Source organism: Hemicordylus capensis, chromosome 14, assembly GCF_027244095.1.
Source record: "Hemicordylus capensis ecotype Gifberg chromosome 14, rHemCap1.1.pri, whole genome shotgun sequence".
Classification (NCBI taxonomy): Eukaryota; Metazoa; Chordata; class Lepidosauria; order Squamata; family Cordylidae; genus Hemicordylus; species Hemicordylus capensis.
In genome coordinates, this window is record NC_069670.1 from 14556019 (window position 1) to 14575168 (window position 19150).

The following is a 19150-nucleotide window of genomic DNA, read 5'->3' on the forward strand; positions in this document are numbered from 1 at the left end:
TAGCGAGATGGGAGACCCGGCCGTCGGAGGACTACGCTTCCCACAGCTCCCCGCGCGGCGGCGGCGACGGCGCCTGCGCAGTGATAAAGTCGCACCTGAGGGAAAGAGGGGAGGAGGGAGCCGCCGCCATCTTGTGTGAGGGAGCGACCGGACCAGCCCGGCAGGAAGGAGGGAAGCAGCTCGTCAGCCGCCGACCGACTGACCGCCCAGCCGCGCAGGAGCCGCCATGAACCCCGAGTAGTGAGTGTCCTCCCCCCGGCCCTGGCCCTGGCCCTGGCCCTGCGGGTGGGAGGAGCCTGGCTCCCCTCTCCCCCCCCCCGGCGCCGCATGAGGCCTACCCAAGACCCCGCCCCGCCCTGTTGACAGTCCGGGGGGTGGGGAGGAAGGGAAGGGAGGGGCTGTTTCTCCCCCCGCTTCTTGTTCTCTAGGGGGAAGCAGTATTTTGGGGGGCAGTGAAAGGAAGCCCCGCCACTGCAGTCCTGCTGCTCTCTGGGCCCCCTTGCACTCCGCGGCCGCCCCGCTTGCGACCCCCACTCCTCCACTTGCTGCCTGGCATCCCTCTCGCCTCCCCCCCCCACACTCCATAACCCTAATAGGGGGAGGAGGGAGGAGCACCCCATAGGGGGCTCGGGGTGGGGGTGGCATTGGGGTTTCCACTTGGCCTTCCTTTCTCCTTCCAGGGAGAAAGTGCAGGGGGGCCCATAGGGCAGGGAGGAAAGGGGGAGTGGGGAGCAGGGGCATAGCGAGGGGAGAAGGGGCCCGTGCTTGCCCCTCTTCCTGGTGGCCCCTTGGAGCAAGGGAGATAATGAAGACTATAGTGGGAGTAGAGATGGGGGGGTCCTCAGGAGCTGCGGGGCCTGGGTTCTTTGAACCCATCTGCCAAATTATAGCTGCACCCCTGGTGGAGAGTTTTGAGTTCAGGTAGTCATGCAACAGGGGGACCGGTCGTCCCACAGTGTGCCACCCTTCTATGCTTTGCTTGTTCGACTGCCCTCTTTCTCCCCCCAGCCCTAATTTTTTCTGCTTTATCTTTCCTTCCTTCCTTCCTTCCTTCCTTCTCCCCTTAGTAGTGGACTGTCAACATATATCTTTCACTCTGGTGGCACTGTTTGTTTGTTTGGTTGGTTGGTTTCTGTACTGCCCTTCCAAAAAAGGCGCAGGGCGATTTACACAGAGAAATAATAAATAAATAAGTTGGATCCCTGTCCCCAAAGGGATGACAATCTAGAAGAGTTTGCCTCGCCACCATCTCTCAACTTTCCACTCTTCTGTTTCTCATCTCCTCTTACTCTTTTTTTAAAATGTATTTCAGCCCAGACTGTTTTCCAGAGCCATCTGTATATTTCAATGACATGTTGAAAACATATTTTCAAATGCAGATGGAAGTAAGATCAAAAAGGAAGTGTGCTATAACTTTGCTCGGCTGACCTGGCAAAGAGAGCTTTGAAAGGAATGGCTCTCTTATACTGTACAGGTGGGGAGCAACTTCCCCTGTTAGCTCTGGATCATGTCTCTCCCAGGGGCTTTCTGGTGTGTCTGGTTTGCTTTATTAGCATTATTGAGAATCCCTTGGGGGCAGGAAACCCGATTCTCATTCCTTTTCCTCTACAAACTGCTTTAAGAACTTTTTTCTTGACAAACACTATATAAACATTACATATCATGAATCAGGAACATGTTGAGCGTGTGGTGGAGGAAGTCCTTTATTCCAGAACTAGAGGCTAATCATCTCTACTGCCCACCCCAGTGTTTATCATCTTACTCAGTTTCTCCCAACAAACCGCACCCGTGTGTTTTTTGTTTTGCTCCAATTAAAGGCGTTTAACTCTTTTCTTCTGTCTCATGGAATGCTTACACAGTTACACAGTTCTTTTGCCTTGCAAAAGAAAAATCCCTCTCTAAAGCCGTAATTGCCCCTGCTAACTTGGCAAGAGGCACCTTTTAATGTGGTGATTCTCTTTATTGAGCAGGGGGGAGTAACTGGCCCTATCCATTCCAGCACAGTACGCCCAGTGACTGTTGCTGGTGTCTATCTTATGTTTCTTTTTAGATTGTGAGCCCTTTGGGGACAGGGATCCATCTTATCTTATTTATTATTTCTCTGTGTAAACCACCCTGAGCTATTTTTGGAAGGGCGGTATAGAAATTGAATAAATAATAATAATTATTATTATTGTGTGCTTACTTGACCTAAATTAACTTAGTGGGACTTCAAGTAAACTTATAGGACCAAGTTGTACCTTGCCATGTCTTTGCCTCACTTTTTTTTGTAGAGGATCGTCTGTGTGCGCACACAGATATACTGTTCCTGCTTCTAAGGCTTTTGGCTCAGCTAAGTACTCCCACTATGCTTGCTCAGAATGGTATACATCGCCTCAGGCAAGTGGTTGATAACAAGCCTGGAATATAGGAAGCTGCCTTATACGGAGTCAGGCACTTGGTCCATCTAGTTCAGGCTTGTTTACACTGACCGGCTGTGGCTTCTCCAAGGTTTCAGGCAGGCATATTTCCCAGTTCTACCTGGAGATGCTGCCCGGGATTGAACCTTGGACTTCCTGCATGAGAAGCAGATGCTTTGCCTCTGAGCTTTGGTCCTCTCTTAATAACTTTCTTTAGTCTGATTTTTCTTTACGTTTCCATCAAAAACATAGAACACTGCTTTCCAGTTTTTCCTCTAACAGGGATTCCCAGATATTGACTACAACTCCCAGAATCTCCAGCTGCAATGGCTTTTGCTTGGCCATTTGGGGACTTGTATTCAACAACATTTGGGAATCCCTGTTAGAGGGAACACTATTGCCTTCTACTGAGTCAGACCCTTGGTAGAAGGCCACAGCCTTACATGGCCACCCCTATGGAATGCCTCTTTTGTAGAAGTCATTCTGGTGGCTGTGACTTGCTTCTGGGCTATTCAAAAGAGGAACATTAAACACTGATCTTTGCTTTAGCTGTAGTTTCATCCAGTGAAGCCATGTGGTGGTACCTGTAGGTACTCTTGGTAACGCTTTCCACAGCTAATCATATTATCTCTGATGGAGAGACTCTTCCAATAGCTAGGGTTTTGTGTAGACCATTTATAGGGAAAAAAGGCCTGAGCAGTAATTGCTCTTTAAAGAGAAACCAAAATTCTTGTTGGTTTATTTCTTGACACCTCCCATATTGTTAGTAACACTGAAGTTTTAGGAATTGTAAAAGAGTTTATTGAACTGGAGTCATTTTATGTAAACGGAATATTTTAAAGAATTGTATGGAAGCACAGCTACCGAGGATCTTCTTTTGTTGATCCCCTTCTCAAGAATAGACTTCACTAACAGATTCTTGGTGCACACGGGACAGTGACAGAAACTCACTTAAAGCTTATAGTTTATTCCAAAATGACTGTCTGCGGAATCTTGTTTTGGACCCTCTTGTAGGCTGGTCCCAGACCAGGGAGTGTATGCACAATTGAAAAATAAGAGGTTCTGTAACTGAATTCTGCCTAGAAGTTGGCTTCTGATTTGGTAAACCCATACCCGGGGTTTACCAATCTCCGATTTGACGTTGGCTTGCTGGAATAGAAGCAGAGCCCCAGTTAGCACACAGGAAAGAAGATTTAAATACTAAAAGTCAGAAGGGCTTCTTCTGAAATTGTGGAGGCCAAAGTCAGTGAGCTCAGGATCAAATTAAGTGCTGGGATCCATGACTCTTCCTGCTGCAATGATCCTCCTCAGTCTCTGGCTGAGGTTTATAAATGGCTACTTGCCTAGTAGCCTGTGGCAAGTATTGTGTAATGTGACCTGCTTTTGTAAACTGGAAGAGCATTAGTTCACTCCCCCCCCCCCCACTTTAGTTGGTTTATCCTCTATGACTGTTGGATATAGATACATGTGGACAAGTGTGTTAGTAAGTTTCGTGGACTGCTTTGGCCAGGAGTGGCCTAGCTCCCTGCAGTCTTCAAGGATGTTGCTGGCAGTGATGACAAGGTAGCTTTGGCATTTGTGGGATCAGGTAACCTCCAAGGTTAACAAACAGAAGTTTCTACTTGGGTTATGAATGCACTCCCCAGTTCATGAAGTTAGCTGAGTTGACACCAGTGGTGACAGAAGCCGTTGGCCATGAGCAGACTCCCTTTCAGATGTCCAGGGCAAGGCTGCCGTCTTCCGAACTCTGGTTGTGCCAAAGCTGGGCGTGGACTAGAGTAGAGCATTGGTGTAGCCAGGTGGCTGGGAGATAAATCCGCTAGATGGTTTGGGGGCGGGGTGATCCACGATCCTCTCGGTTGCAGTAAAAGGGGTATTGATACTGACCTTACTTTCAGGGCTGATGAAAGCCGCTTTGAACTCTCCAAATAAGCACCGAGTGTCACACTTGAAGCGTTTTGCTGCGCCAACTCAGCCCGTGTCAACGCAGGGGTGCACAACTCAGATGTCCCGGTGGGTCGGAACCCACCATGACTTGCTGCGTGGGGCCGAGGTCCACTTAACGCACGTTAATTACTACATTAAAATTATTTAAAATATTAATAAAAGTGAGGGGGCAGGTGGTTGGAGTCTGGGGGAAGAAGGGTGGCGTCATTAAGCCTCATTCGGGGGGGGCGCTGGGGGCATCAAGTGGCCGACCGCACCAAGCATTGGGGAAGGCCAAGAGCTCCTTCATGGCTCCGGCTGTTGCTGCAGTATATTCCTTTCTAGGGGCCAGAAAAAAAGTCTCCGTGGGCCAGATTTGGCCCCCAGGCCTTCAGTTGTGCCGGCCTGTGTTAAGGGGTGGTAAGCCAGCATTATTGGATGGGAGTAATGTCTGGCTTCCAGGGACGCGGCGTTGGAAAGAATCGCATGCCCGCTCCTCTAGGTGCTCCTCACTTCAGATGTGGGTGGCACCTCATCATAACTTTGTACTGGCCAAGGTCCGAAATACTTACGAAGAATTGGAAGTGTGAATGAAGCTGCAAAGGGACGGTTCTTGTATCTGCTCGATGGCCTTCCAGAGAGTAGCAAAACTAGCTTTAAACTAGGGGCCTGGGAATTTTGTCTTGAGGTGTAGGGTTGTGTGTGTGTATACTTAGGTGAAGTGTTATTATTATTTTATTATTTTCACAATTATATCCCGCTCTTTCTCCAAGGAGCCCTGAGCGGTGTACTACATACTTGAGTTTCTCCTTCACAACAACCCTGTGAAGTAGGTTAGGCTGAGAGAGAAGTGACTGGCCCAGAGTCACAAAGCATTAACCACCCACCCACCCCCATCATCCCTGAGAAGCTGGCTTTCTTGAAAAGCCCTTCAAGATAGATGGATCTCCTTCAGCGAGCCACTGGGTTAACCTGGAGGTTGCCACGTCCCTTCAGCGCTGTCTTGGGGCTCGTAAGGCAGCAGGGTCCCTCGATCTTCACGCTTGGATTTTGCTGCCGCCGCCTTAAGAGCCACTGGTTGGTTCTCTGTCCCGACAGCTGTGTGTGTGTGTAATGGGGAGAGACTGCTATCTGCCCTTGGGTTCTGCGTTGCGGCCCAGTCTGGCAAATAAACCAGACCCACGTGACGTGGGTGAGAGGGCCTATAATGATCCTTCAGATTGAGAGGCGGCCGAATCTGGGTTACTCGTAGGCCAGAATCACAAGTCAGGTTTATAGTTGATCCCAAAGTCTTGTACAGTGCTTGCACCTTTCTTAAGCCTGTGGGACTCTCCCTTCTGCTCTTCGAACGGGTGGGAGGCATTCCTAAGCCCACCCGGGTGTGTGCCTTGAGCAAGGGACTCAGCCCCAGGCTCAGCTCTCCTGGCACAAGCTGCTGCTGCTGCTGACCCATCGGTATTGCCTCTCGGTTCCCCCGAAGATGAGAATGCACCCTCCCCTCAGTGCTGGGGAAAGGAAAGTGCCAACACCCCCCCCCCCCCGTGACTCGCCTGTTTCCTGTCCCCTCTGTGTGCTAGTCAGACACTCCAGTTAGGAAACTTCCTTCCTCCTGACAGTTGGGCTGTACTTGCCGCTGTACGCAGGAGAGAACGGAGAGATAGCAAGCGGCCTGTTAGCTCAGGGAGCTGGGTGGCGTGGCGAGCGAGGAAGGGGTCATCAGCAGCTTGCTCAACTGGGCCTTGGTGTGTATCAGGGTGGGTAGTGGGGAGAGTTTCCGGGCCCCAGGAAGGCATTTAGATGAACATAGGCAACTGCTGCCTACTGAGTCAGATGCTTGGTCCGTCAAGTTCAGTATTGTCTGCACTGGCTGGCAGCAGATTAAGGTCTTCCCTAGCCCTATCTGGACATACCTGGAACCGTCTATGTGCATTGCAGGCACTCTCTGCCATTGAGCTACGATCCCTCATTCCATCATCTCTTGGCTCCAATGCAAAATGTTCTGGCTAGGATGTTGGTTCTACTTAATGGTTGGAAGTTTCAAAGGGGCCCAGCCAAAGCCTTGAAGGGGCTGGCGATAAAGTTGAGGAGATCGTGTTAAAAACGGCCAGAAATGGTGTCTTCGGGGCCCAGCTGTGAAACTGTAACAATGCAGTGCTCTTTAAAGCTAACCGTAGCTTGTGCAAACATCCGCGCAGGAGTTACTTTGTACCGTAGTTGGCTCCGAATGTTTTGAAAAATCTATTTGGATGGCTTTGATTTGTTTCATTAGTTTTGATTGTATGCTGCTTTGGGCATCTTTGTTGTGGAAAAGCAGCTTATAAACAACTGCTTTTAAAATAAGGGCAGGTAAAACAAAATCAAGTGAAGGCAGCAAGAAATTGACACACGAGGCCAAAGGGAGTGGATGGCTCATTCCCTGCAGTGTCTCCTGTGGGCCTGTCTTACTCTGTGGTCCTTATTAGTTCTAGGCAGGGTGCCAGGGGTCTGCCACGGAGTTTACCATGGGCAACCATGTCTTTAAAATGGCCAAGGCTTCCCCTCCTCTCAGAGAGGCAGGGCTGCTCTCACACAGTCAAACGCCTGGAAAGGAAACAAAAATGCCTGATTTGTTGAAGAAACATATATTTTTACAGTTAACTGGATGCCGGATAGCATTGATGCAATCTCATGCGTCACCTTTTTGCGTAGTGCTTGGAGCCTACAAATCTTGTCGGATTTCATGCAATACCTTAAAGGAAGACATGGATTAGGGCAGTGGGGAGGATTAATCTGTGGGGCATAGAAGCACAAGTTGGGAACAAGGAGAACGCATAGCTTCCTCTGGCTACAGGTTTTCTTCAGGAAATAAACAGTTTGCATGATGAATTTCTTCTTGCGGCCATAACGTTAATTTCTTTTTTAAAAATTCTTCATTCCAAAGAGCTTGAATTTCCTGGGAAGCCAGATTCTGTACTGCAGTGCTTGTGGTCCATGTGGAGATATGCAGAATATTCAGGCTAGAGTATGCCAGGGTGGGAATATCACATTCTCTACACACCCTGGTACGGTGTCTGGAAAGGAAGCTGACCAGTGATGAGCTAGGAAGCTGCTTTCTGACCATGTCAACTGCCCTTTGGCCTTTGTGTGTTTTCCAGTGACTACCTATTCAAGCTGCTTCTGATCGGTGACTCTGGCGTGGGGAAGTCATGCCTCTTACTACGGTTTGCTGTGAGTATCATCGAGCCCTGCTTAGGCCTGTTTTCCCTTCCAGCTGTTGGTCTGCCAGAGGGGAGGCAGCTGGAATGGAGTGGCCTAAAATGCAACCCTGCAAACTGAGCAAAGAGGCACCTTTTTAAAGTGGTGATTCTCTTTCTTGAGCAGGGGGAGGGCAACTGGCCCTCTCCGCCCCCAACACAACATCACTCCAGTAGGAGGGAGACAGAACTAGTTCCCTTCGAGCCGATGTTGGGGTGGGGGTGGCTTTAAGGACGGGGGAGGGTGCACTTACACCCCCCACCCATCGTGCTTCCCCTTTGGGCGCTCTATGGAGCATGCGCAACGCATGCATGGCACTTCCGGTCAGTAAAACAACAGGGTGGCAAGGAAGTACGCTGCTGCCCCGCCTGACTACTTATCCACAGAGTGCTGGAGGGAGGAGCGCGGTGGGGAGGGGATAAATGCACCCTCCCCCGTCCTTAATGAACCGGTTTGAACATGGGGGTTCCGAACCTGTTTGCCGTTTTAAGAATAGGCCGCGTAAGAGGTTCGTGCACATTACGACACTCCAGTGGCTGTTGCTGGTGTCTATCTTGTGTGTTTTTAGATTGTGAGCCCTCTTGGAGACAGGGAGCCATATATATAAAAACCACTTTGGGAACTTTCATTGAAAAGTGGCATATAGGGACATAGGAAGCTGCCACATACTGAGTCGGACCACTGGTCTATCCAGCTCAGTATTATCTTCACAGACTGGCGGCTGCTTCTCCAAGGTTGCAGCCAGGAATCTCTCTCAGCTCTGTCTGGGAGATGCTGCCAGGGAGGGGACTTGGAACCTTCTGCTCTTCCCAGAGCGGCTCCATCCCCTAAGGGGAATATATTACAGTGCTCACACTTCTAGTCTCCCTTTCATATGAAACCATCGTGGACCTTGCTTAGCTAAGGGGACAAGTCATGCTTGTCTGCTTAGGGATTGTTGTATGTGTGCACGTGTGCTATGATAACCAAGAAAGAAGCATTTCTTTCTTGCCGTGCCTCCCGTGTGATGAAACTTGCTCTTTCCCTCCCAGGATGACACCTACACAGAAAGCTACATTAGCACCATCGGGGTGGACTTCAAAATCCGCACCATCGAGCTGGACGGCAAAACTATCAAACTGCAGATTGTGAGTATCCCGCTAGCCAGCATCTCCAGTGGACCGGAGTAAATGTTCTGGCTGTGCAGGTTTTTGTGTTAAGTTGGCAAGAGTCAGTGTCATCTTCTAGAGAGAGAGAAGCGTCAAGACGTCCCTTGGATATGCAAGTCCCAGTGTGTGGACCGTTGCATGGAAATGGCTCTGTCCCTGAGGCACCCTTTTGCATCTTGGGTCTCGTTCCTCTAGAGCAGGCCTACTCAACTTAGGTTCCCCTGCTACAGCACTACATGCATTTGCTGACTCTTCGTTTTTTTAGCTTTCATAGTTTGTACTCATAGTATAGTATAAAAGTTTACGCTTGTGCTTTGATCATTTTAACACACGCTTTTATTATAAATTGCATAATTTTAATATAGTATCACTTTAGTACAGTTTCATAAGCAGTTTTCATTAATATAGTTTTATATCTGGCTAGATTAGATTGTAACGATGCCGTGGGTTCATAGCCTCATTGCTTAGGTCTTAGACCCTGCAGTTGTAGATTTCATAACTCCACAGTGTTTTATTAACTACAATTTTATAGATGGCTATTGCTTTTAGGTTACGTCATATACCCTTTTATATTTTATGTTGGTCTAGGGCCATAATAAAGATGATTGATTACCCCCTCCAGCTGTTTTTGCATTCAAACTCCCCAGCCACAGTGGCCAATAACCAGGGATTATGGGAGTTGTAGGCCAACATCTGCAGGAGGGCCAAAGTTGAGCAGCCCTGCTCTAGAGGAAATGCTCCGGCATCTTTGAAAATCTCCTGCATGTGGAATCCTAATCCCTGGGTTTAGCGCAGGCATCCCCAAACTGCGGCCCTCCAGATGTTGCTGAACTACAACTCCCAGCATACCTAGCCACAAAAAATTGTGTCTAGGGATGCTGGGAGTTGTAGTTCAGCAACACCTGGAGGGCCGCAGTTTGGGGATGTCTGGTTTAGAGGATCCTGGGAGATGCAGCATGTTAGAATTTTTATAGGACTGTACGAGGCAGCAACCCTCTCGGCAGTCCCCCAGTCTGACCCAGAGACAGTAGCCCTCGGGTGCTGAGCACAACTGTTCTCTCCTCGCTCTGCAGTGGGATACGGCTGGGCAGGAGCGGTTCCGGACCATCACGTCCAGTTACTACCGCGGGGCACACGGCATCATTGTGGTGTACGACGTAACGGATCAGGTACGGCATGCAGTGAGCGATTAAAAGCCTGATGGAATAAGGGTGTCTTGAAGGCCCACTTCTTAAAAGCACAAGGTGTCAGGGACGGGGGTCTGGTGGCTTACCCTGGGGAGGGCATTTCACAACGACCATCAACAAGGCGGCCTTGGCTCTGGTGCCTGCCCATTGAATCGGAGTTAGTGGCAGGCCAGAAAATTGGATCTGTGATGCCCATCTTGGGAGCCGGGCAGGCGGAGAGGGGCAACACAGGTCCTGAAGGAAGCGCAGCCCCAGGGCGCGGCCTTCTTTATCCGAATGCAACGGGAGCCTTGCCTTTCTCGCGCCTCAGCTGATCGTCTCACTAACGTCCAGCAGGCCGTCCAGCATCGCTCACGCCTGACCCTCTTTCTCCCTCTTGTGCCCGAATGGCCAGGAATCCTACAACAACGTGAAGCAGTGGCTGCAGGAAATCGAGCGCTACGCCAGTGAGAACGTCAACAAGCTCCTGGTGGGCAACAAGTGCGACTTGACCACGAAGAAAGTGGTGGACTACACAACTGCCAAGGTGAGCTGGCCCGGCCCGGCCCCGCAGACCAGCCCGCTCCTTGGCGGACGACCGTTCCTTAAGGACGGGTCCACATGGCAGGAGGGGGAGGGGGTGGGAGAGTGGCCTGCACCACTTTGGATGGCCGGTGGGGCATCCTAGGAGCTTGGGGAGGAGAGCTGGTCCGGTGGTAGCGAGCATGAATTGTCCCCTTGGCTAAGCAGGGTCTGCCTTGGTTTGCGTTTGGATGGGAGACTACATGTGTGAGCCCTGGAAGATATTCCTCCGAGGGGGTGGCATAGCTCAGTGGGAGAGCATCTGCATACTTGCGTGCAGAAGGTTCCAGGCAGGCGTCTCTCCCAGCCTTGCCTGGAGATGCTGCCAGGGATTGAACCTGGGACCTTCTGCATGCCAAGCAGACGCTCTTCCCCTGAGCTTCAGCCCCCATCCCCTTTTTAGTGCTGCTCCACACAGGTCATGCCAGTGTGGTGTAGTGGTTAGAGTGCTGGACTAGGACCGGGCAGACTTGAGTTCAAATCCCTGTTGAGCCGTGAAACCCACTGGGTGACTCTGGGCCGGTTACTCATCTCTCGGCCTAACTTAGCTCGCCTGGTGGCTGTGTGGATAACCCTAACCATGTGCTCTGGGCTCCTTGGAGGAAGGGTGGGATAGAAATGTTTTTTAAAAGTACCTGATCTGCAAAAACCAAATGATGGTGGAGATGCTCCGCAAAAGGGTGCTCCATCTCTGTGTGCAGGCGCTTGTCTGGGAGTGCTCCTTTACGTTCCAAGAGTGGTCCCTGCCTGCATTCTGGAAGGGCATCTCGTTCATACTGCCACTGCAGCCTGTAAATCGCACGCACATGTCCATCCCTCCCTTTGTCCAGGGAGTCCAGTATTGGTCCTTTCTAACCTGTCAGCCAACAACCTGGATGGCTTGGAGAAGGGTTTGGCTCACTTCATGGAGGAGAGGTCTATTGAGGGCTACTAGTCGGAGGGCTACAGGCCACCTCCAGCCTCAAAGGCAGGATGCCTCTGAGTCCCAGTTGCAGGGGAGTCACAGCAGGAGGGAGGGCCTGCCCTCAACTCCTGCCTGTAGGCTCCCAGTGGCATCTGGTGGGCCATTGTGGGAAACAGGATGCTGGACTAGATGGGCCTCTTTAGGCCTGACCCAGCAGGGCTGTTCGGATGTTCTAACCTTCCCTCTGCCCCATTCTGTGTGTGTGTCCCCCTCGGGCAGGAGTTTGCGGACTCACTCGGGATCCCCTTCCTGGAGACCAGCGCCAAGAACGCCACCAATGTGGAGCAGTCGTTCATGACCATGGCAGCCGAGATCAAGAAGCGCATGGGCCCCGGAGCCCCGGCCAGCGGAGACAGACCCAACCTGAAAATCGACAGCACTCCGGTCAAACAGGGAGGCGGCGGCTGCTGCTGAGGAGGAGGGACATGACGGTCGTGTGTCGGGGGGGGGGGCAGGCTGGGGAGAGGCCTTTTCCCTGCTGCTGTCCAGCCCCCCCCCCCCCACAGTTTGCTTCTGAAGGTGGCTTTCCCGGATGATACCTCGGTGGAGGGGGACGGGTCCTTCCCCCACCCCTTCTTCCAGCTCAGCTGCTCTGAGCGCCGTTGAGCGTCTTGGCTGGTTTTTCGTCACTTAACTCGGTGGGGCTGGGGTGGGGTGGGCTCTGTACAGGTTGAAGGCTTTCCTACGAGTTGGGGGAAGGGGCGACGGCCGGCTTGCCCCCCTTGCCCCGCCCCCGCCCCACAGGCGAGGCCGGAGCAAACGGTCTCTTCTCTGGTTTCGTTGGCTGCCCTTTCTGTCTCCTCCCATCCCTTCCTCCTCCCCCCCCCCGTGGTTTTTCTAATGCGGGGCCGGATTTCTGCGTGTTCCCCTTCCAGCGTCCCTTTGCTTGCTGCCCCGTGGGTCTCGCACCCTGCTGTGGGCAGGCCCGAGCTCCAGTGTGTGTGTGTATGTGCCCCTTCCTCCCTTCCTCTGTCACATTGACTAGTGATTTGGCCAGTGGGCAAGTTTTAGTTGGCCGGGGATTGGTGTCTGTCTGGTCTGTCCCCCCTCGCTCTCCGGGGAAGGCCTTGGAGCCCGCCACACTCATTTCCCCTGCATGTGGGTGACGGCTTCCTTCCTGCTTGCCGGGGGGGGGGGGCGCTTGGCATCTCCTGTTGACTTGTCACTCACTTCCTGCCTTCTTTGAAGCACTATATATTTCTCCTCCCCTTTCCTCGCTGTTCCTGGAACTTTCCTCTCAGGGCACCCTGTTCCGTGGCTCTTTTTTCCCCTCTCTCCTTATCTCCCCCACCCCTAAAATCCCCCAGCCTCTTCAAGAAGTAGACATCATGTTGCCCTCGTGGTGGTGGTGGTGGTGGGAGAGAACGGTTTCCCACCTTCATGGCACGGCTTGCAGGGCGAGGGGGGCGCGCCAGCCTCATTTCACTTGCTTTTTCCTCACCCCTGAGCTGGGGTGGGGGGCACACAGCTCCCCAGCTCCTGCCTTCCACAGCCGACGAATGTTACCTTGGACAGCTGGGCACCCCTCTGTGCTTTGTGAGTGGCTGGTGGGCCTGGTCCGTGGCCCGTGGCCATCTTGTTGCGTGACACACCTCTGGCCCCGTCTGTGTCTCCCCCTCCTCTCCCCACTCCCTTGCTGCTGCTGCAGGGCCGCGCCACTGAACCCCTTTCCCACACACACTCCCCTTCCCTTATCAATGACCAAATTGAGGCCGATCCGTCCCCTTGGTGCTGGGACCCTGGCTCCCGAGAATGCTGTACTCTCTCTCTCTCTCTCTCTCTCTTTTTTTTTTTAGCACCAAGAAGCGTCGTTTCTGAACTAGCTTCACCTCCCCTTCATGGCGCTCCCCTTCTCCCCCCCCCCTTATTTAAAGAATGTCAGGGACCCCGCTGGGCCAGGCAGTGGGTGGAAGGTTTGGTTGGTCCGCTTTTTTTTTTCCACAAGTGAAATTAAAAACACAAATGAGAGGAAAATCTTAAAAAAATAAAAAATAAAAACATAACCAGCCTCTGCAAAATGAGGGATTTTCAGGCCTGGCTGTGTAGTCTTGTGTTCCTTCTTCAGTGGTTTTGGGGCGGCGGCGGTGATGGCCGCATGGCTAATGCCGGCCTCAGGATCGTGTTGGTGGTACAGAATGGCTAACGATCTTGGCGTGGCCGGGCAGGTAACCGTCATCCCCCCGTTAAGAGCCACCGTCTTGGAATTGGCCAAAGAGGCTCACTTTCATCTTGGCTCTTGGGACAGCATCCCTTGGAAGGATGAGTCCAAGGGTGTCTCGAACAGAGCTGCGGCCTTTTAGTCGGTGGGTCAGTTACCGGTATTTAGTTGACATGAAAACAATGCCCCAAATACAGGGGGCAGTGAATAGCAAGCACCACCTTGGAAGCATCCCCTCCTGTCTGTGAGACACCCACATCTCACTTGAATATGCTTTCCCCCCTATAGAGACGCCTTACTCATTCGTATGAGCTGGGCTACACACACACACAGAATTAAGTCCTGTTGAATTTAGTGGGCCTTGCACCCTGGTGAGTTGAGGATTGCCGCCTTTAGCTGAATTTATTTATTTTTTAAATTTTGTAAATCAAGGTCCGGCCTCTCATTTTTAGTGTCTCTTTTCCGGTTGCTGTTTGCCTTAGAAACGTCCTCAAGCAGAGAGCTGAAGTGGGACAGACTCGCCTAGCCTTGAGTGCTTCTATCCCGCCCGCTAAAGTCAACATGCACTCCATGTGTAGGGATGCTACATTGGGACTCCGCATCGCCTAGGCCTGTTGGACTACCACTCCCATCATCCTGGGCATTTGCAACTGGGGGGTCATGGGAGTTGTAGTGTCATAGCCAGAGGGCCAAAGTGCAGCTCTGGGGTGTAGCCTCTTGGGGGGGGGTGTTCTCGACAGCTAGTCACCACTACAAGAAGCCTGTGTCTCTTGGACCTTTATGCCTGAGTCCGGTTTGGGTAGGGCTCCAGCCGTACTGATTTCACGGCGTCCGTGTCCTGAAACGCCCGCTGGCAGGCGAGTCGGTTAAACCGACTCGTGGAGGAAGCTGGGTTGTGCAAGCCGTTGGAGCAGGAGGCTGAACTGTGCCAACCCTGCCTTTGTGCAAGAGCGACTTGAGCGAACGGATCACAGCTGCCTCTTCATCTGTGGGGTGGGCGTGGGGTGGCGGTTCTTGGCCTCCCAGGAGGGAGAGATTGGTTTCCAGCCCCTGCCCTTTCCCCATTGCACCCTGGGGTCACAAGAAACAGTGTGGTATGGGGGGGGGAGGCTGTATGTCCACGTGGTGTTGCCACACTGAGGGCTAGAAACGTGCCTTTTTAAATGAAAGCTGCCTGTACCTCGGTGCATCAGTGGGTCCCTGGAGGGAGTGTGGTGAGGTGGGCGAGGGATACTGGCTATAGAGCACTGAGGCTTTGGCTTCACATCCCCACTCCTGTGGGAAGCCCCTGCCTCACTCAGCATCTCTCAGTCCAACCTATGTTTGCTGGTTGGTTGGGGTTTTTTTTGGGGGGGGAGAGGATCTTACAGCCTCAAGCCCCTTGAAGGAAGGGTGATATAGCTATAAGAAAAGAGGGTGGAGAGGGGACAGGGGTCCACATGCAGTTGGGCAGGAGGGTGGAGACCCCCTCAGGAGAAAGGATTGTGGGTCTGAGGCACACAGCAACCCGCACTGGAGGAGGAGTGCGGCAGGGATAAGCCCCGCTGTGTGAAAACACAATTCTGTTCCAGGGCCCGGACAGAGAGTCTGAATGGCATACGCTCCGTCCAGAAACGGAGGATAGACAGAATTCTTTTCTCTCCCCCTTCTGTCTATTTGTGCCTACGATGTGAAATTCTAGTTGTGGAGGGAGGGGGGTATTGTGCAGGACACGTAAGCCCAACCTGTTGCCAATCTGTGACCCTGTCTTGTAGCAAGCATGAATTGCCCCCTTGCTAAGCAGGGTCCACCCCGGTTTGCATTTGGGTGGGAGACTCCCTTGTGTGAGCACTGTAAGATATTCCCCTGAAAGGATGGAGCCGCTCTGGGAAGAGCACCTGAGATCCCAAATCCCCTCCCTGGCAGCATCTCCGAGACAGGGCGGAGAGAGACCCCTGCCCGCAACCTTGGAGAAGCCACTGCCAGTCTGGGTGGACAAGACTGAGCTCGACGGACCAAGGGTCTGACTCGGTATCAGGCAGCTTCCTATGTCCCTAAGGAAATGTCCTAGCTTGGGTGTTCTCATGAACCAACATCGGGATAGGAGAACATCTGGCCAGGCTTCAAGATCTTGAGGGGGGGGGTGGGCTAGGGGAACAAAGCCTGGAAGAGGGGAAGGTGGCCATATGCTAGCTGTGATCTGGGCAGGGTGCCGTGGGACCTGATTTCCCTCCCCCCGCCGGGAGAAAATGCAGGATGAGCTGTGTCTGTGGGCTGTACTGCCCTATCCCGACTGCAGCTAGCACTCCATCTCACCTGTGCTGGCCTCCCTTGGTTTCTGCCACTGCACAGCTGGTTCTCCGGAGTGCCTGTGGGTCTGGAAGCCTGTCTCGACGCTGCTCCTACCCAGCACTTGGGCCCCTGTCTGGATCGCCACCCCCTTCTTGGACCCTGCCCGGTGCTGGCCCCACCTTCTCAAGTCTCCCCTTGACCTCTTGAGTTGGGGCAGGCTGTCAATCCACTTGGATTTCACCTCCCTACAGGCTTAGGTTTTCTCTATCTGGACGCCGCCCCCAGCACTGGTGTCGGAGCACGGTTTGGTGGGGTGCTGGGGGTGGGGACTGCAGTGTGTGCACAGTCCTGGCTACAGGAAGAACTTGGCCACCGAGTGGCTACGTTCCCTGTGCCAGTGGGTGCTTCGTTCGGCCGGCCGCGGGGCAGATCACGGCGGTCATGGCCCTCTTCCGATTGCCCTCAAAAGCGTGGCTGTTGGGAACCGAATCAGCAGGGGTGTGTGTGTCTGTCTGCACCCTCCTGTTGTGTGACTCGAAACAGTCGCTGACCTCTCAGTCGGCGGGGCACAGAAACCCACGTTGGCAGGGAGCCGCCCCACCTGAGCATGAGTGAGAGACAGCATAGCGTAGTGGTTAGAGTGTTGGACTAGGACCAGGGAGACCCGATTTGGCATCCCCATTCAGCCATGGAACTCACTGGGTGACGCTGGGCCAGTCATGCCTCTCTCAGCCTAACCTACCCCGCAGGGTTGTTGTGAGGATAAAAATAACCACGTACACCGCTCTGAGCCCCTCGGAGGAAGAGCGGGATATAAATGTGTGGGTTTTTTTTAAGCTATTGCAGTGGGGAGTGGTTGGTTGCCTGCCTGCCTGCCTCCTTCCCTTCAAGTAAAGGGTGTGCCCATATGTGGCAACAACCTCATCCTAAGCCTCTCACTTCCTGAAGTTTGCTGCCACTGGCCTAGTTAACACAGAGGTCTGTTTGGTTATATCAAACTGAAGTGGATTGGCTGAAGTTACCTAATTAGGTTAGCGAGAGCCAGTGTGGTGTCGTGGTTCGAGAGTGTGGGACTAGAACCGGGGAGACCCGAGTTCAAATCCTCGTTCGACCGTGAAACTCACTGGGTGACTCTGGGCCAGTCGCATATCTCTCAGCCTGACCTGCCTCGCAGGGTGGTTGTGAGGATAAACATAACCGTGTGCACCACTTTGGGCTCCTTGGAGGAAGGGCAGGATATACAATAAAATAAAGTGCCCCCCCCCCATGTCTGTGCAGGGAGCTGTCTAAAAAGAAATGGCAGTAAGCTTTTTTCGTTGGGTTGCCACCCAACTCTTTAAACGGCTGCCACAGAAGAAGCTGCGTTGCTCCGGGATCCAGCCCCGACTGTCTGCACGCAAAGCAACCATAGTGGGAGAGAAGTCCCAAAATAAATCTGGGTGTGGGTGTGGTGTGTGTACACACCAACATAAAGCGCCAACGTGGTGTAGTGGTCACTAGGATCGGGGAGACCCGAGTTCAAATCCCCATTCAGCCATGAGACTTGCTGGGTGACTCTGGGCCAGTCGCTTCTCTCTCAGCCTAGCCTACTTCACAGGGTTGTTGTGAGGAGAAACTTAAATATGTAGTACACCGCTCTGGGCTCCTTGGAGGAAGAGCGGGATAGAAATGTAGTCATAATAACAACAACAACATAGGAGAGTCTCTTTTTGATGGGTGGGCTCTTGTCCCATCTGCTACATTGCTCAACATTGGGGTACCAGAGCATGGTCTAAGGCCATTGTGGATGGGGGTGAGGGTAGTCGAATGACTTTTGGGGACCAATACAACATATGTTTATATTCCGCTTTTCAGCCAAAGTCCCCAAAGCGATTTCTATAGATTGCATACATTAAGTGGCTCCCTCCCCCCTCCTTTTAGATGGCTCACCATCTAAAAAAGCAACACAAGATAGACACCAGCCACAGCCACTGGAGGGATGCTGTGTTGGGGATGGAGACGGCCAGTTGCTTTCCCCCGTCAAATGAAGAGAATCGCTGCTCTTTAAAAAGTGCCTCTTGACTCTTGTTAGCAGGGGGGACCCCAGTTTGAGAACCCCAGTCTAAAGGCACAAAATACAGCCACCTTGTCGAGGCGAAGGAGGTCTTGGTGTGGCCAGTGCCTAGGGGGGGAGACCCCTGCGTGCCTCTTTTGGAGATGGGGCCGAAGCTCAGGGGAAGAGCTCCTGCTTGGCATGCAGAAGTGCACCTAGGCCATTTTGGAGCTGGCCTCCCCTGCAAGTTGAGCATCCGCCCCCTGCACACCCCGTGACGCAGGCAGTATTTTTAACGCGTGGGTTCTTGAGAGCACAAACGGCGACGGAACTCGCAAGGATGCAAGACTATAAAAGTAGGTATATTTATGCCAACATGCATGAGCAGGAACATTTCAACTAGTTCCCATCCCACATATTGCTTTCCCCACTTCCCCACCTCTCTGAAGCACCCGGCACACAGGTTATAATCACACTCGGTGCCGTCTGGGCCAGTGGAGACCACACCACCCAAGACAGTTTGGGGGGCCCTGGGGGCGTGGAGGTCCTGGACTTCAGCCGGGAAGTCCAGGGATAAGAGCACCCCTGTGCAAAAGGTCCCAGGTTCAATCCCTGGCAGCATCTCCAGGTAGGGCTGGGAAAGACTCCTGCCTGAATCTTTGGAGAAGCCGCTGCCTGTCAGTGTTGGCAATCCTGAGCGAGACGGGCCAAGGGCCTGACTCCGTATAAAGCCGCTTCTTGTGTTGCACGTTTCCAGCCCTGTCAACCTGGATAGTGTTAAGCATGCTAAAGGTTGCAACCTTGTTCTAATTTGCAACGGTACTGGCCGGAAGTGCGTGATTTCCTGACTGGGTGTGAAGGATGGGCATTATGTGATTTAATACACAGAGTGCCAGCCCTATACCATCAAACTGATCTTGTAGCAAGCATGGATTGTCCCCTTTGCTAAGAAGGGTCTGGCCTGGTTTGTGTGTGGCTAGGATGGAGACTGCATGTGAGCGTGCTGTAAGAGACTCCCTTTAGGGGGTGGGGCTGCTCTGGGAAGATCACCCGAGGTTCCCAGTTCCCTCCCTGGCAGCATCTCCAAGACACAGCCAAGAAAGACTCCTGCCTGCAAGCGTGAAGCTGCTGCCAGTCTGTGCAAACAATATTGAGCTGGATGGACCAATAGTCCGTAGAAGGCAGGCAGTTTCCTACGTTCCTAACTTAAACCCCAACTAATCTTTCCCGAGTCAGTCAAGGCTCTAACCAAACTATGCCAACTAATCTG

The 19150-nt window shown here is 52.6% G+C and overlaps 1 protein-coding gene and 1 non-coding gene across 2 annotated transcripts; one reads left to right on the top strand and one right to left on the bottom strand.

Annotated features, from left to right (window-relative positions):
- The first annotated feature begins 80 nt into the window (after window positions 1-80).
- On the top strand, window positions 81-13456 carry RAB1B (RAB1B, member RAS oncogene family). The gene is made up of 6 exons (XM_053278145.1): window positions 81-240; window positions 7460-7532; window positions 8591-8686; window positions 9781-9876; window positions 10289-10420; window positions 11639-13456. Exons 1-6 carry the CDS (start codon window positions 227-229, stop codon window positions 11831-11833), a joined length of 606 nt encoding a protein of 201 aa, XP_053134120.1. The 5' UTR covers window positions 81-226; the 3' UTR covers window positions 11834-13456.
- TRNAA-GGC (transfer RNA alanine (anticodon GGC)) lies at window positions 10773-10844 on the bottom strand. Its single transcript has one exon. It is a non-coding gene; the product is annotated as a tRNA-Ala (tRNA).
- Window positions 13457-19150: the final 5694 nt, after the last annotated feature.

Bases quoted from the DNA above. Each gene is read 5' to 3' on its own strand.
- RAB1B (XM_053278145.1), top strand. The intron at 7,533-8,590 runs GTGAGTATCATC...TTTCCCTCCCAG, and splicing joins GCCTCTTACTACGGTTTGCT to GATGACACCTACACAGAAAG. The intron at 9,877-10,288 runs GTACGGCATGCA...CCGAATGGCCAG, and splicing joins TGTACGACGTAACGGATCAG to GAATCCTACAACAACGTGAA.